We start from the raw sequence: 17,174 nt of genomic DNA, 5'->3' as shown, positions 1-17,174 counted from the left end.
CTCTGCGCCAAGCAATATACTAGGCTACTTTCTACTTTTTTCATTTGACTTTCTAACATTTACGTGACGATCTAGCTCTATTAAATGACCTTCAAGCGTCAGACGGTACTGACGCTGACCTATTCATCTAATGTATTCGAAAGAACCCGCTATAAAAGGATTTTTAGAAAGAGAAAACGAACGGTCAAACGACGAGACGTTGCCGGTATAGTCTATACAATTATAGTATTGCCCAGCAACGCCCAAAGCAGCCAATGCGTTCTCCGTTCTCCCAATTTGCATAAAGCCTAAAATATTAGAGGACTTCCAGAAACAAAAAGTACAAACTGTTCCAAAACAGTTCGATAATTAGGTTTATTTTTATTTTAAATTTGTATATCCGTATGAAAAAGAAAAAAACAACTTTCATTGCTGAAGGACGCCCGGAATAAAAATATTTCCGTCAATATTGGCTATACTATGTATAAGTACAGCAACTAGAACGCCTTGCTGTTTGCCTTGAGTTTCCTTGCGCTGTTTATTTAGGAATAAAAAATCATGAAAAAAAAATATAGGCTATTTCAGATGACGATTCTTGACTTCTTGAACTCTTTTATCATTTATTTTCAAGGTATTAAAAGATATGGCAAATAACATTTAAATAAATGTTCTTTTTTATAGCGTGTTGTGTTTTGAGACAAGATAATAACCACCAGCGAGAAATAGAAAGTATGTGGTGGCAAGAGGGACCTATAATTACAGCACATATAACTTTAACTTAAGATAGAGCAAACGTAATACCGGACCTGTTAAATCGTTCGACTATGTAATTATTAATATTATGTAATGATTAGGCTTACATATCCGTTTGAGTCAATAAATTTAAGTAGGCCTCCTTTTGAAAATTAAAATTGCTTAGTGTAGTTGTATGGTCTACTAAAATCGCTTAGTCATTAAAAATGTTTCGGATAAATTTGTGTTAGGTCTGACGGAAAATGGGACTCGCCCACCTGTAATATTTACGTGAACTTAAAAAAAAAAAAAAAAACTGGTTCTACAAAAAGCTTTTCCCACAGGCAAATTTGGTAAATTTGACAGCTGTCACTGTTTTATTGTGTGCCAGCACAATTTATAATTTAGCAAAAATTCCTGCTTAACAGCAGCTGATTCTAGCTTATGAAAACCTGGAAAATGTGGTCTAGATATAAAGTTATTCAATTTTCCCCCTATATTAAGCTATCTAGAAACTAGTACTTGTTATTCAAAAAACAATTTTGCGAAATATAAGATAAGAAATTAAGTAGTAATACGTTACCTTTTAAAGCTTTTATGCTCAGATAGAGCGCAACTGAATTCCGAGACATCGATTTATAACTGGAGGAAGCGGAAAGCTGCTTAGATAGTGATTCATGGCACTATTTGCACATACATAATTTGCATCCAGACTGTGAAAGAAAAGGGTTTTCCTGCTGCATGACCTACTGAAGGAATGAGCCTTGTAACAAAAATAAAGGCGTGAGGCTGACGGCACATGATGGGCATAAAAAAGAATTACCATACACAGTGCCGACTCATGGGATTTTATAGAATGGGTATAGTGCTGTTGCAAAATACGGCAAAACAGGCGTCATGCCGAAGCCAAATTTAAAAACCAGTTTACCACTTAGCGCAGTTTGTTTAAAATTCAAAAGCGGGTTCGCGGTGTAGCCACAATCTTGTGGTATACATTTGCATACAAGTACAGATAACTGCAACACCGATCGCGAGATCACCATGCAGTAGTATCAGACGCTCACTTTTAGCTATAGGGAGAAGGAATCCCTGCCCAGTATCCGTATGGAACATTCACCTGCTAAAACTCGTTTTGAATAGCAGTGCTGTAATAGCGCGCCACTTTTATGCATCCTAATATAAACATGGAAAATAAGCAACGAGTGGCACGTAAAGCAACTCCCATGTAGGTTTGGCTCACCTATTTCACATTTAAGAAAGTGGATCGTGAACTTTGTCAATGTCTCAAACATGAAAGTATACAACATGCAAGATAATCTTATATACAGCATGTACCGAATCCGTTCACTTTCTCTTGCGTCTCGCTCGTTCAAGTTCTAACCTTTTCTCTTTGTAGGCTACAGCAGCCACGCATTTTGATCCAGTCGTTATAGGGTTGACACAACTGATAGAGTTGGGTATAAAACGATCGGCTGGTCAATAGTGCAGTGTCAGTTGTTCGTCAACTGTTGTTCAGTCACATTCTCTTAAAGAACCATGAAGGTACTAAATTGCAGATTTCGTGGTGAAGACAAAATTCAACTTGATCGCTATTGGATTATCATTTAGGTTTACTTCGTCGTCGCTCTTTTTGCTTGCGCATTAGCTGCTGCTAATGTCGCTCAAGTTGCCGCTGAAGCTGTTGCTGATCCTGTTGCAGCTGTGTATGTGTCCCAAGAAGATGATGATGGAAACAACGAAACTACCGAATCAGTGAGTGACATTATTTCTTAATCCAGATACAAAAGATTTTATTAATTTTTCATGGGAAAACTAGTTAAAATACGCGAACAAGGATGATGACGACGACTACAAAAACGAAAAGGTAGAAAAAATTAGCAATATTTTGTTCTGAGTTTTTTAATATTCCCCTAAATTTACAGGAAATATTCGACAAGGAAGTAGAAAAGATATCCAATTCACAAGAATCTTCCGAAGAACTCGTTGCTAAAACGACAACTGACACTGAAATTCCTTCCTGCAAACCAATTTACATTTACCTTCCAGCTCCAGCACCTACAACAGAAGCACCTGTATACGTTAGACCAAACACCGCTGCACCCGTTGCTCCTACAACTGCCGCCCCCGTTTACGTTGCTCCTACAACTGCAGCCCCCGTTTACGTTAGACCAACCACCGCTGCACCTGTTTATGTAGCTCCTGTTTACGTTCCACCCCCGACCGCTGCTCCAGTCTATGTTGCACCAACCACCGCTGCCCCTATCTACAAAGCCCCTGCCTACGTTGCTCCTACTTATGTCGCCTCTTCAGCTGTTGAAGTTAAAACGCCAGGAAAGAAATATGGATCTGTCCGAGCACCAGGATATAACTTGGGTTATGCTAAGACCGAAACCAACGAACCATCCACGGTTGAAGTAAAGAACTCGGACAAAACAGTTGTTGAACAACCCAAATACCCAGTCTACGTTGCCCAAACTACCGCTGCTCCTGTCTACGTTAAACCAACCACAGCTGCACCCGTTTATGTTGCTCCTAAAACGGCAGCTCCTGTTTACGTTGCACCCAAGACCGCTGCTCCAGTCTACGTTGCACCCAAGACCGCTGCACCAGTCTACGTTGCACCAACCACCGCTGCTCCAGTATACGTTGCACCCAAGACCGCTGCTCCCGTCTACAAAGCTCCTGCCTACGTTGCTCCTACCTACGTTGCTCCCGTTTATGTAGCCCCTTCAACCATTGAAGTTAAAACACCAGGAAAGAAATACGGATCAGTTCGAGCTCCAGGATACAACTTGGGTTACGCTAAAACCGAAACCAGCGAACCAGCAACAGTTGAAGTAAAGACAACCTACACAACTGTTGAGGTTGAGCGACCAAAATACGAAGCCCCTGAACCCAAATACGTCGCTCCTGTTTACGTTGCACCAACTGCTGCTCCAGTATACGTTGCACCAACCACCGCTGCACCCGTTTATGTTGCTCCCACAACTGCAGCCCCCGTTTACGTGGCACCAACCACCGCTGCTCCAGTTTACGTTGCAACCAAGACCGCTGCTCCAGTCTACGTTGCTCCACAGACCACTGCTCCAGTATACAAAGCACCAGCCTATGTCGCTCCTTCAACTTATGAAGTTAAAACCCCAGGAAAGAAATACGGATCTGTTCGAGCTCCAGGATACAACTTGGGTTATGCAAAGACTGAAACCAGCGAACCATCAACAATTGAAGTAAAGACAACCTACAAAACAGTAGAAGTTGAACAACCTAAGTACGTAGCACCTGAACCCAAATACCCAGTCTACGTTGCACCAACTACTGCTGCTCCAGTCTACGTTGCACCAACTACTGCTGCTCCAGTCTACGTTAAACCAACCACCGCTGCACCCGTTTATGTTGCTCCCACAACCGCAGCCCCCGTTTACGTGGCACCAACCACCTCTGCTCCAGTTTACGTTGCACCCAAGACCGCTGCTCCAGTCTACGTTGCTCCACAGACCACTGCTCCAGTCTACAAAGCACCAGCCTATGTCGCTCCTTCAACTTATGAAGTTAAAACCCCAGGAAAGAAATACGGATCTGTTCGAGCTCCAGGATACAACTTGGGTTATGCAAAGACTGAAACCAGCGAACCATCAACAATTGAAGTAAAGACAACCTACAAAACAGTAGAAGTTGAACAACCTAAGTACGTAGCACCTGAACCCAAATACCCAGTCTACGTTGCACCAACTACTGCTGCTCCAGTCTACGTTAAACCAACCACCGCTGCACCCGTTTATGTTGCTCCCACAACCGCAGCCCCCGTTTACGTGGCACCAACCACCGCTGCTCCAGTTTACGTTGCACCCAAGACCGCTGCTCCAGTCTACGTTGCTCCACAGACCACTGCTCCAGTCTACAAAGCACCAGCCTATGTCGCTCCTTCAACTTATGTAGTTAAAACCCCAGGAAAGAAATACGGATCTGTTCGAGCTCCAGGATACAACTTGGGTTATGCAAAGACTGAAACCAGCGAACCATCTACAATTGAAGTAAAGACAAACTACAAAACAGTAGAAGTTGAACAACCTAAGTACGTAGCACCTGAACCCAAATACCCAGTCTACGTTGCACCAACTACTGCTGCTCCAGTCTACGTTGCACCAACTACTGCTGCTCCAGTCTACGTTAAACCAACCACCGCTGCACCCGTTTATGTTGCTCCCACAACCGCAGCCCCCGTTTACGTGGCACCAACCACCACTGCTCCAGTTTACGTTGCACCCAAGACCACTGCTCCAGTCTACGTAGCTCCACAGACCACTGCTCCAGTCTACAAAGCACCAGCCTATGTCGCTCCTTCAACTTATGAAGTTAAAACCCCAGGAAAGAAATACGGATCTGTTCGAGCTCCAGGATACAACTTGGGTTATGCAAAGACCGAAACCAGCGAACCATCAACAATTGAAGTAAAGACAACCTACAAAACTGAAGAAGTTGAACAACCTAAGTACGTAGCACCTGAACCCAAATACGTAGCACCCGAACCCAAATATCCAATCTACGTTGCACCAACTACTGCTGCTCCAGTCTACGTTGCACCAACCACCGCTGCACCCGTTTATGTTGCTCCTACAACTGCTGCCCCCGTTTACGTGGCACCAACCACCGCTGCTCCAGTCTACAAAGCCCCAGCCTATGTCGCTCCTACCTACGTCGCTCCTTCAACTTATGAAGTTAAAACCCCGGGAAAGAAATACGGATCTGTTCGAGCTCCAGGATACATTTTGGGATATGCTAAGACCGAAACCAGCGAACCAGCAACAGTTGAAATAAAGACAACCTACAAAACTGTAGAAGTTGAACAAGCTAAGTACGTAGCCCCTGAAACCAAATACCCTGTCTACGTTGCACCAACTACTGCTGCTCCAGTCTACGTTGCACCAACCACCGCTGCTCCAGCCTACAAAGCTCCAGCCTACAAAGCTCCAGCCTATGTCGCTCCTACCTACGTCGCTCCTTCAACTTATGAAGTTAAAACCCCGGGAAAGAAATACGGATCTGTTCGAGCTCCAGGATACAACTTGGGATATGCTAAGACCGAAACCAGCGAACCGGCAACAGTTGAAATAAAGTCAACCTATAAAACTGTAGAAGTTGAACAAGCTAAGTACGTAGCCCCTGAACCCAAATACCCAGTCTACGTTGCACCAACTACTGCTGCTCCAGTCTACGTTAAACCAACCACCGCTGCCCCCGTTTATGTTGCTCCCACAACTGCAGCCCCCGTTCACGTGGCACCAACCACCGCTGCCCCAGTCTACAAAGCTCCAGCCTATGTCGCTCCTTCCACTTATGAAGTTAAAACCCCAGGAAAGAAATATGGATCTGTTCGAGCTCCAGGATACAACTTGGGTTATGCAAAGACCGAAACTAGCGAACCATCTACAGTTGAAGTAAAGACAACCTACAAAACAGTAGAAGTTGAACAACCTAAGTACGTATCCCCTGAACCCAAATACGTAGCACCAGAGCCCAAATACCCCGTTTACGTGGCACCAACCACCGCTGCTCCAGTCTACGTTGCACCCAAGACCGCTGCCCCAGTCTACAAAGTTCCAGCCTATGTTGCTCCTACCTACGTCGCTCCTTCAACTTATGAAGTTAAAACCCCAGGAAAGAAATACGGATCTGTTCGAGCTCCAGGATACATCTTGGGTTATGCAAAGACCGAAACTAGCGAACCATCTACAGTTGAAGTAAAGACAACCTACAAAACTGTAGAAGTTGAACGACCCAAATACGTAGCTCCCGAACCCAAATATCCAGTCTACGTTGCACCAACTACCGCTGCCCCAGTCTACGTTAAACCAACCACGGCTGCACCTGTTTATGTTGCCCCTACAACTGCAGCCCCCGTTTACGTTGCACCAACCACCGCTGCTCCTGTCTATAAAGCTTCTGCCTATGGCGCCCCTTCAACCTATGAAGTTAAAACCCCAGGAAAAAAATACGGATCAGTTCGAGCACCAGGATACAACTTGGGATATGCTAAGACCGAAACCAGCGAACCAGCTACGGTTGAAGTGAAAACTACTTACAGAACAGTTGAACAGCCCAAATATGTTCAGGTTCAGTCGTACAGAACAGTCGAACCTCAACGAGTCTATTCCACCCCTAAACTCTCTGCTCCAGTTTATAGTGCACCTAAAGCAGCAGCTCCAACTTACGTGTCCTCTTCTTATGCTCAACCAAGATATTATGCTGCACCGAATAACCAATATGTCTCGGCTCCAGTTGCTTCATACAAACCTGTTGAGGCACCCAAGTATCCAGTCTACGTTGCACCAGCACCTGTTGCACCAGCTTATGTGTCATCTTACGCACCGGTAGAAGTGAAACGTCCTGGTAAGAAATACGGTTCTGTTCGTGCTGTTGGGTATAACTTGGGTTACGCTAAGACGGAAACCAGCACAAATTAAAATATATTTCAGAATTTTTAAAATCAAAAATTTGCTTATTGGCCGACATCAACTTAATGAAGTCGCTCAGAAATGTATTTATGGTTTGATTTAGATTTATTCACCAATTTTGTGTGCAGTGATGTGGACGTTTTGGTTTTTACAGTGACTTCAATCATGTATAGGGTTTTATGGTAGTTAAATAGCTACACTTATTGTGATGCTTGTCAAAAGCCATGCTTATTTCGTATATTCTTCTGAAAATATAATTTTAAAAATAAATAGTTTAAATCATTTTTGTGAAAAACATACATCTGTCTTTTATTCATTTCTACATTCTGACCATCTGGCGAAATATATGGCACAAAGCGAAACTTTTCTGCGTGCTAGGCTATTATACTTGCCATTGTGGACACCTTTCTTACTTTGTCTGGTAGATGGAGTGATTGTGTGTCAGCGAATTTTAAAACTTTTTGAGCTTTGCAAACTTCTGTTTTAATGTTTGATTTCATTTAATTTGGCTTGCGCGCTTTTCATGATTGGAATAGCCAGGGCTTTGAATGGTACTGGTACTTTTGTAACGGTAGTCTCTTATATCAGCAACGAGTAACCTGAGCCCCGTTCAAATCCGGGGAACTTTTGTCTAGCGTAAATTCGGACTCTTTTGCTATTCGCTTTTCTGTAGCTTAATCATCTGCCCGTAATAGATTTTTTCGTGGGAAATCTGCCCAGTACTTGAAGATTTCGTCATAACGGCGATGCTATAGACATCTGGCGGTGATGCTGGTTGTTGCGTCATCACGGCAACGACATCTGGTGGTGATTGGCATGTTTGGGCATTTTCCATTTTGGGGGAGGAGCCTGTGTTGACACAGACACAGGCTCCTCCCCCAAAATGTCCGTGACAGACACAGGCTCCTCCCCCAAAAGCTTGCTGTTTTATTATATATGGATTGTTCAGGCAACTTCAGGGCAAATTAATTCTCTTTTGGCTCCCAAGAGGGCCTTGGAAGGTCTTATATCTTATTGTGGCGGTTTCGGTAATTATTTGAATTTCGTGGCTCGTGCAAATTTTTACATTTATCTTGACCATGGTAGGGGGGCTCAGTGTAACTTGTTGAGACGAACGAACTACTAAAATAATCCCGATTCGTTTAACGGAATTTGAGCGCGGATGAGAAAACAATTTTTATCGATTTGGATTTAGGGCAGGGTATGATTTCTATCGATATCATAAGATTTTAAGTATGCTAATAAATAGATGGTTAGTTTCGTCTGCTTTAATTGTTTTCGTTGTGTTCGTTGTTCATTTCGAATCTTACAAAGAAAACGGAATGATCACGTTAAACGATCGTGGCTGTACGAAAAATAGCAGAACAAATTAGATTACTATAATGTGGACCTCGTGTGAACTAGCTGTTACTCTGATCGCGTCATATTATAGAATCTCATTATACACTCCATCAGCATGCTGTTAAGCAGGTAGGTAAAACTAAGAATTCAAATGATGGGAGTTTAAATAGAAGAGGTAGGCCTACTTTCAAAATTTGCCAAATGTTCGGTTCTGGTTGGCATTTATCATAGTATTTTTTGCACCATATAAAGTAACCCTTTCCTTTAGGCAAATTTCAGATTTGAGGTCTGAGTCAGCCATCGTAACAAGTTCTGCAAATTTTGCTTGTGCTGGTATTAACCTGTGATCAGCAGCAATCTCAGTAGGCTATCATCGCTTTTATTCCTGTGGCCTGCTAGATAATTTAATAATGTATGCCTTGCATCATTATTACACTTGCATCACAATTACGGTTTACCCAGCACTGTCTCTTATTTTTTAACTTTTCCTTATATTTGCTGTTCCTGTAAATATTTTTTGTAATCCATTTTTCATTTTTCATTTAGATACACAGCATCTCCCTAGATTGGAGAAACTTTCCGATGATGTCGTTCGAGTTGAGGAGATCTCTTCTTCCCCCCATCTAAAAATGTCATCGTGACGTGTACACCCATGTGAGTGTGGGTGTTTTCACGAGGCCGCATGGTGTCTTCAACTTTTCAGCTGATGGATGAAGCACTTGTGGATGGATGTCTGGCTGTTTTCCCCAGGATTAAAGGTAGGAACAATATGTAATCTCTGTTCTTCATTTTAGACTATTTGCTGAGTTTTTGGACTATACGGTTATTCCTGAGCTTTGCAGATGACTGGAACTTTTTTTTTCTCTTGCCGTTTTTGTAATAATATAACCCACTAATAGTAGTATAATGTAGCCCAGTAATAATAACATTAAATATCTCATTTGTAGAGCGACTGATGCAGGCGAACAGCCCCGGTTTTATACCTCACAACTTTGTCTGTGGGTAAACAATCAAACTCGGAAATATTTTAATATTAAAAACTAAATGCAAAGTGCATATAAAAAATTATATGTCCAAACCAAGAGGGACCTGACGCAACGCGGCAACGCCGGCACAGCTTCGTTCTATTACTCTATTCAACTGCAATCTTAAACCGTCAAAACTTTTTAAACGGTTAGGCAACAAAACTCCTTTGAAGTAATAACTCCAATCCTCCAAAGCTTAACTTTCTATACATACCATGAATTTCTATAAATGAGCGGCCTTCGAGCTGCAACAATGCCCAGACTAACGTTGACCTATTCAACTGATAAGCTACTTTGCAAAAAAACAAAAACTGTAGCGTTAAAGGTCATTAGAATTATTTTCTGGTTATTTTATATTTAGTTTTGCATGAACCTGTTCGTTAATAGCCTTCAAAAGCGAAGAGTAGATAATTCCGAAGCCTTATTTCAATCTTGCAATTTTTTTTTTTAATTTGCTTCCCTGTTGTTCGATTCCAAATAGATCACAAAAATCTTCAATAAATCTATAACATTTGATAAATCGCTGCAGAATTCAGAGAAAGAAAGTGGAATAGCCACTGGGAAAAGAAGTTGCTTACTTAAATGTCGATCACAAAAAGTGAAAGCAACGTGATTCAAGATATTGAGTCACAATGGTCTGTAAATAAGTAATAATAAATTTTCCAAAAATTAAACATATACGAGGTATAAATGCCGTGACGTGATTAACCAATACATGCCCGACACAGCTTTTGATATCTTCTGATAGCGAGAATTGCTTGAACCGTCTATACCGTCACCTAAGTACTTTCATTAATTCAAACTCGTTTAGACATCGCCAAAATGACTTTAATGCCGCACATTTGTTTGTCACGCTATAGAAGAAAAGGAAAAAAAAAGGAACACGTCACAAAAGTTCCCAGGCACTACACAGTATAGGTTGACTCCCCTACTCCAGAGATGAAAGTGGATCATGGACTTATTGTACATATATTGGTGTTGAAAGGACCCTTATGCAAGATTATCAAAAGTCGATTCGTCGCTTTCTTTTATCCAAAATTTTTTAGCCATTTCATGGTATATACCTCTTGCAGTGACCGTGATACGGTTGACATGTCAATCGAGAGCAAGTATAAAAAGGGCCACGAAGTTCTTCAACTATCCTTCAGTCTCGTTTCCACTACTGCTCAACCATGAAGGTATATAGTGACTATCAAGTCTTTGCCTGATTTCAAATATTTGGATACACCATCTCTCTCTCTGTTCACTTTGTTTGGTAAATCATTTCAAATTTAACAACAGCTCAACTTGTTTTATTTTTATAGATTTGGCTTTTCGCTGTCGTTTTGGCCTTCGCCGTAGCTGCCGCATCAGCAGCAGCCGTATCAGAAGTTGCTGCCGGAAAATATCTTGCCAAAGATAAAACCGATGTCGATGTAGCTGTCACTGACGTCCCTGAAGCCGAAGCTGATGCTGAAGCCAAGGTTGAAACTGAAGGAGAAGAAGAATCCGAGACCGAAGTAAGTAACATTCAAACCATTTCATTTCGTTTGGTATTAAAATGTCAAATTCGCAGGGCAAAGAAGGAGAGAAAGAAGAAGAAGGTTCTAACGAGTCTTCATCCGAGGAAAACGAAGAAGAAGAAAAAGAAGAGGAGGAAAGCAGCACCAATCATCAAGCTGATGAACAAGTCACAACAGTTAAAGTGCTGGGCTACGTCCCCGTCGTTTACACGACTGAGACCTACGTCAAGCCCACTTACGTTCCCACAGCAGCGGCCTACATCAAATCGAATTACATTCAGATTCCAGGGCCGGTCTACAAGCCAGTAGTCACCACCGAAGCCCCAAAACCCACGGTAACATACCCACGGTACAATGTCGTCAAGACTGAAATCTCCGCTCCCGCAGTCGTTGAAACGGTTGAAACACCCAAAACCGAGTCGAAATACGTTAAACCAGTCGTAGCGGCTGTAGTAGAAACGACGACAAAGTACTCGCCCATCGTTTTCGAAAAGCCCTCGTCTGCCCCAGTTGTCACTGTAAGAAAATCCGGTTGGGTCCGTGCACCTGGATACAATCTCGGATACGCCAGGTCGGAGAACAGCGATCCGGCTGTAGTTGAAACGCCCAAAACGTCTGCCACGAGAAGCGAACCCCTGGCCACCGCTAAAACAGTGGTCAGTCCCCTGGCTGATCGCCAATGGTTCTACAAACCGCAGTAATCTATAAATGATTGCCCAACGGTCGTTTAAAAAACAAACATTTCATCGTAGGAAAATTTCTAGCGTGTTCGCATTGTTAATCCTATTATTGTATACAAACCTTGTTCAGGCATTTATATAGCCGCAATGGTCTGTTACATAACATGTGACACATGCGCTTGCATTTACAAACAACTCTCAATTTACTATAATTTATATAATCACGCTCACGCTATATAATGATACACCTATCCATTTTCACATTTAGATAAAAATATATGTGTAAAAGCGAGAAAAAAAAATGATTGTATTTTTTGTTGTGTTAATCGATTCATCTAACTTTTTAAAAAGAGTCCTCGATGACATATCGGACCCAGTAGTAGACGTATGGAAAGATAAATTTAGATATGGGCGTTGGCTAGGGTGTATTTTGCAGTAGGCAATAGATGATCACAGCCGGTTTTATTTGGGGACGTCTTCTTTCACTTTTTTCCAAATACCAAAACAAGTTCTATCTTTCAAATCTTTTGAATTTTATTTTTAAACGTAACTTGAATACATTTTTTGACGCGAGCTGACGCCAGATCGCGATGCACGGCGCATAGAAAGTGAAGGAGCGTGGAATTTGGTCCCTGTGAAGTTGCGGAACCGGCCTAAAGAACAACTTTTTTTTGGGGGGGAGGGGGGGGGGGGTTGTCGCATTTTCTTCTTTTTTTTTTAGAGGTCGCCCAGTCGTATGCAGGGCGTGAATTCGTCACAGAAAAGTGTGTAAAATTGGTCCAGTTATTTTGGAAGACAAGACAAAAAAAGGTATTCGTGCACACGACCGTCTGGAAACGAATATAATACGTGCATTGCATCACTTAAAATTCGACAAGTCACTGTCTTTTCTTTCTGTGGACCTGACCTTGTAGCAATTCTTGGGCTATCCTAATATCTTTTGTCGAAGAAAAAAGCTTATAACCTTGTCGGTATTTAGCGAGAAAGTAGGCTACTCTATTTCATTTAGACTGATCCCGAAATGTGATTTTGTTTCAGGTTCGTCCAGTCCAAGCAAAAAGAAACAAACAGAAGTTGTGCCAAAATATCGATTCTGATGATAAATCCCCAAATTGATGCTGTACGTTTCACTGCGTTTCACAATCAGACCCAACTACGCATAACACAATAAGGGTATATAATATCTAAAAGAGATTAAGTTCTATATGTTATCGCAGAATGCTAAGGCCCCCGTTCTCCGTCTTGACTTGTCGTGTACAAATGCGAACAAAATTCCACATTAAGTAATCGTTCGTTGACTGTACTACGTTCCGAGTTTTCTCTTTTTACTTGCACTATAAAAGAATGCGATCAGCATAGTTGCGTAATTGGGGAGACATTTCAGAGTTGGACAGCAGCAGCTGAGCTGGGGTTTTTTTGGGCTGAATACAGCAGCACGTGACGTGAATTACATTCAGCGGTCGTCGAGTGGAAAAATTCGAACCAGTCGGTTCGGTTCGATATGGCAGACATTTAAGTTTTTGTCGTCAAGTGTACAGCGGTATAATAATCTCGAGAATCAAATGAAAGGTTTTCATTTTTTTGCTCTTACGCTCTTACCGTGCGAAACAACGGTTTTTACTTAACGTTTTTTTTTTACCGGTCATTTGACACTTGAGTGACGCGGACCCCACCTTGATTCATGAAATATTTATGTATCACTCGACACCACAATACATTATTCATGTATTATTTTTTCCGCTCTATTCTTCTAGAGTTCATTTCTTTTCCATTTTCAGGGTTGGCCTAGTTTAGGTAGACAGACCGACATGTCGATTTGTTAACTGTCTGACCTGTGTCCCTCTATACTACGGTACGAATTCTATAACCCAGGGCCGAACTATATTTAACTGGTTAGACTCTGCTCACTTTGACACTTGGTGCATTCGTTATGTAACGGCGAGGGGTCTGTGATTGTGTCGGGTAGCGTTCGTATAATATTGAACTTTGTGTATTTACTATTTTATATTTTTTTACAAATATTTAGTTGAACTTCGATCGTAACGTTAAACGGTATAGAGAAACCCCCCAAAAGTATAAATGTGTCACGACTCTTTGCTGGGTAAATAAGTTATACTGGGGGGATGGCCTCTGGCAGCCTTTTTTTTCTAAGATTTATATAACGATGGTAACATCCGGGGTCAGAAAGGTAAACAGCTAGTTCCAGGAAATTTCTTCGTTAAAAAAAGAAAAATAAGAAAACTGATAATATTTTTTTTAATAAGCCGCCTTTAGTTGATTGTCCTTTCTCATCGGTCATTAACATGCAATTAGTGTTATACCTAATGAAAAAAACTATATAGCCTACTTCCGTCAGCATTTTGTCTCTTGATTTATTTTTTTTTCATGTCATTATTTCACACGTGATGTTGTACAAAAGAAAGAAGCGGAATGAATATTACATTTTCCATTCTCATAGGTGGGTGTGGAGGACAAGGGAATATACCAAATACGTATATCGTATAATAATCCTCTTATCAGCAATTCCAATATGCCGGGCCTGTATAATTCTCCCTGCGCAATAGACGACCTCTATGCGATCCGTAGTAAAGTATTGATTCTTTTTCGCTACATGTTCTATACTCCCCTTCAATGGAATTGTCATAGCTGTGACGTCACATCCGATTGAAAACGGGAAGCATTTCTTTTTAAAAAATCCCTTTCATCGCGATTTTCAATTCCGTTTCGTGGAAAAAGTTCAAATGTTGAGCGATAGATGGCGATCAAATCGATGGGAACCGCTTCAACCCGCCGTCAAAATCCATCAATCACGCTCGAGTTTCACGGACGGGTATTAATGCTCCGTGAGAAAATGAAACTGGATCTCTTCTCCATCAACCGTCACCTTGTTTGGTCATTCCTACCTTCATCAAACAAAAACTCAAAACAGTCCTATTTCACATGCAGATTGCTGCTGCAGCTCTAATGTTAAACTCAAGTGCGCGATCGCAGTATTTCATCTCGATTCGCTACTGCTGCCACCAACGAATTCAACCATCTGTAAAAAAAAGAAAAAATATATAACCAAACGCAGACTTATGGAGAAAAGATAATCATCGCAGTTGGTTTCGTCCGAATCATTGTCCAACTCTGCTCGGTTTTGAATTTTGTTTGTCACGACACAGTTGAGACGATGAACCAAGTCAAAATGAGCGCCGAAACAGTTTGGGGAGGGGTCACGGTTAGATGAGACAAAGTGCACTGTCTGCCGAGTGAGTGTGTGTAATCCTTTTCCTTCAGACAGAATTTCAGTAAAAATAAAACAAAATAAAAAGAAAACCGTTCGTCAGCTTAATGAAGCCACGCGTCGTTCAGCCCCAAGGGCGGTATAGCAGCAGCCAATTCGTCCAGAGATTTAAAGCCTGTCGTCGGCGTTTGAAAAACATTACGTATTATATCCTAGAAGAGCCTATACAGACAGAGTCGACTTTGTGTGTGTGATAATAACATACAGGAATATTATAACTGGATACTGGAATAACCGGATGAATGAGAACCCCTCTAGTCTTCTACAGTCGTCCTTATTATCTTCTTCAATAGATTTTCTTTTTATTTTTAGTTTCGTTATAATAATGTATAACTCAAAGGCTTCTTTTTTTTTATGCCGTTTCAATCTGTGACCCGACCGAAATCGGTAGCCCCCGAAAGAAAAAAAAAAAGAGAAGTTGATGATGGTGGTAATTATCTTTTATTTAATACGCGTGCATACACACTACTGGAGTTTTGGGCCGTAGGACGAGGCAACTCTCTACAGCAGCTAATTATATTGGTAAGAAAACAATAGGTCGGAGAGTTGGTTGGCTCTCTCATCTGACATTCGATGCCCAACGTACAGATTTTGTTTTTTTCATTTCCAGGTATCCGTCGAATGTTTTTACCTGCGTAGCATCCAGTATGCGTTAGAGAGACTACAGCTCCGTTCTCTATACGTGAACTAGACAGGTTGGAAGAAAAAGAAAAAGGAATCTGGTCGTAACTTGTTTCTTTTTCTTGTTTAAAAAAAAAATGAAAAATAAAAATAAGCCTCTGTCTTAAATAAACTGAAACTCTAAATTATTCTTATTCTCAGAACATCTTTCTCTCTAACAGAGACAGAGAGAGAAAAACACTGGAGGCTTGTTGTTGCCAAGTCGGACACGTTCTAAGGCCCCGTAGCTCGGCCGCATCTATATACAGGAATATATATACTATGTGCCTGTGTATGTCTAAACCGGTTTGAACTCGAATGCCCACATACATTTTATAAAATGATACTCGTATTTCTTCAAAAGGCAGAAACGAAATAAGAAAAAAACCAAACATCCAACTCTTTTAATTCAATAAATTTACAACAGAGACGCCAGCACAAACTGACCGTCGCGCAATCGAAAAATGGACTTGTTCCTCATTCGATCCTTTCTTTTTCCACCATTGAATGAAAAGTTATTATAAAATATATTATTATCAAAAGTAATTATTATTACGTGATTCGTGGACGTTGGTTGAAACTTTAATTCATTTACTAAAACAAAATCTGAATATAGATTGCATCGTTGCCGTTTGGAATTTTTGATCATGTGTTTTTTTCTTTTTCTTTTCTGTTTTATTTTTGTGATGTGGTTGTGAATCGATTTGCCGATAGCCCCGTGGGGCCTTTTATGAGAGAGAGAGAGAGAGAGAAGGGCCGGTCGGCGCGGCTGCACGAACGCAAAGTTTGGGAAAACATTTTTCGGCACGATTGCACCATCGCCGGCAATGCGTACCCATTCCCCTCCAGTTAAAGGAAACAGCTGAGGAGTCCTCGTTTAGCTCGGCTCGTCTATCATATCCCATCCATTTCTTTTTTTAAATTACGAGAGCCAATTCAGTTCGATGATGAAGCGAAAAATTGGTAATCTTCTGAGACGAATGGAATTTTGGTTTTTTGTTTCGAATATTTAAACAGATTGAAAATTTGGGAAAACACGTGAAAAATAATCTCCAACGAATTAAGGATTATCAGTATCACCCCAGCTGTAGAACGACCTGATGTGCCTGTAGATTTGTATTTGGGTGGTTGCTTTTAAAAAATAACACACAAAACGACGACACTGTTTGGGTAAACTTTGGCACTTGGGGACGATATTGTTGCACCATCATCGCCCCATGTTTGAACGATAGTGCATTTAAACACGGTCCCTACTAGAGTGTTGCAGCGGGAAAAACCTGCAGTTTATTCTTTCACGAGATTATTTTTTTGAAAAAGGCAAAAGTCCACTAAATCCTTTTTACAATATGTTGTTCATATTCTTTTCTTTCGTTCTCTGCACACTCTTGCCATGTTTGCCATACCTGGTATACTACCAATCGGTTCTTTTTCTTTTTTCTTTTTAACATTTATTTAACTTGGGAAAAAGGACTATGGCTTTTATGGCTGCTCCCACATGGGGAGCTCCTATTGAGACT

At 41.3% G+C, this 17,174-nt stretch overlaps 2 protein-coding genes and 2 long non-coding RNA genes across 7 annotated transcripts; 3 read left to right on the top strand and 1 right to left on the bottom strand.

Moving 5' to 3' along the window:
* The first annotated feature begins 2,145 nt into the window (after window positions 1–2,145).
* Window positions 2,146–7,460, top strand: LOC124349388 (proline-rich extensin-like protein EPR1). Of its 4 annotated transcripts, none has more exons than XM_046799949.1 (6): window positions 2,146–2,253; window positions 2,320–2,463; window positions 2,528–2,575; window positions 2,634–3,642; window positions 4,150–5,243; window positions 5,862–7,460. In XM_046799949.1, exons 1-6 carry the CDS (start codon window positions 2,248–2,250, stop codon window positions 7,170–7,172), a joined length of 3,612 nt encoding a protein of 1,203 aa, XP_046655905.1. In that variant the 5' UTR covers window positions 2,146–2,247; the 3' UTR covers window positions 7,173–7,460. The 4 variants fall into 4 exon arrangements, with proteins under 4 accessions (XP_046655905.1, XP_046655904.1, XP_046655903.1 ...); XM_046799948.1 differs by having other exon boundaries at window positions 2,634–3,663; window positions 3,754–5,243; XM_046799947.1 differs by having other exon boundaries at window positions 2,634–5,242; window positions 5,882–7,460.
* Window positions 5,279–5,867, bottom strand: LOC124350204. The gene is made up of 2 exons (XR_006920448.1): window positions 5,699–5,867; window positions 5,279–5,401 (listed from the first exon to the last, which is right to left on the bottom strand). It is a non-coding gene; the product is annotated as an uncharacterized LOC124350204 (long non-coding RNA).
* Window positions 7,461–10,596: 3,136 nt separating the features above from the next.
* LOC124349914 (histone H3.v1-like) lies at window positions 10,597–13,447 on the top strand. Its single transcript, XM_046800847.1, has 3 exons — window positions 10,597–10,707; window positions 10,834–11,028; window positions 11,085–13,447. The coding sequence occupies exons 1-3, from the start codon at window positions 10,702–10,704 to the stop codon at window positions 11,730–11,732; spliced, it is 849 nt and encodes a 282-aa protein (XP_046656803.1). The 5' UTR covers window positions 10,597–10,701; the 3' UTR covers window positions 11,733–13,447.
* Window positions 13,448–14,043: 596 nt separating this feature from the next.
* LOC124350459 lies at window positions 14,044–16,424 on the top strand. Its single transcript, XR_006920984.1, has 3 exons — window positions 14,044–14,301; window positions 14,448–15,519; window positions 15,608–16,424. It is a non-coding gene; the product is annotated as an uncharacterized LOC124350459 (long non-coding RNA).
* The last annotated feature ends 750 nt before the right edge of the window (window positions 16,425–17,174 follow it).

This window comes from Daphnia pulicaria, chromosome 7 (assembly GCF_021234035.1).
Source record: "Daphnia pulicaria isolate SC F1-1A chromosome 7, SC_F0-13Bv2, whole genome shotgun sequence".
In the NCBI taxonomy this organism is placed as follows: Eukaryota; Metazoa; Arthropoda; class Branchiopoda; order Diplostraca; family Daphniidae; genus Daphnia; species Daphnia pulicaria.
The sequence above is the reverse complement of the archived record's forward strand: the minus strand, read 5'-3'. Positions and strand labels throughout refer to the sequence as shown.

Bases quoted from the DNA above. Each gene is read 5' to 3' on its own strand.
- LOC124349388 (XM_046799946.1), top strand. The intron at 2,576-2,633 runs GTAGAAAAAATT...CTAAATTTACAG, and splicing joins ACGACTACAAAAACGAAAAG to GAAATATTCGACAAGGAAGT. The intron at 5,244-5,861 runs TATCCAATCTAC...GAACAAGCTAAG, and splicing joins ACGTAGCACCCGAACCCAAA to TACGTAGCCCCTGAACCCAA.
- LOC124349914 (XM_046800847.1), top strand. The intron at 11,029-11,084 runs GTAAGTAACATT...TCAAATTCGCAG, and splicing joins AAGAAGAATCCGAGACCGAA to GGCAAAGAAGGAGAGAAAGA.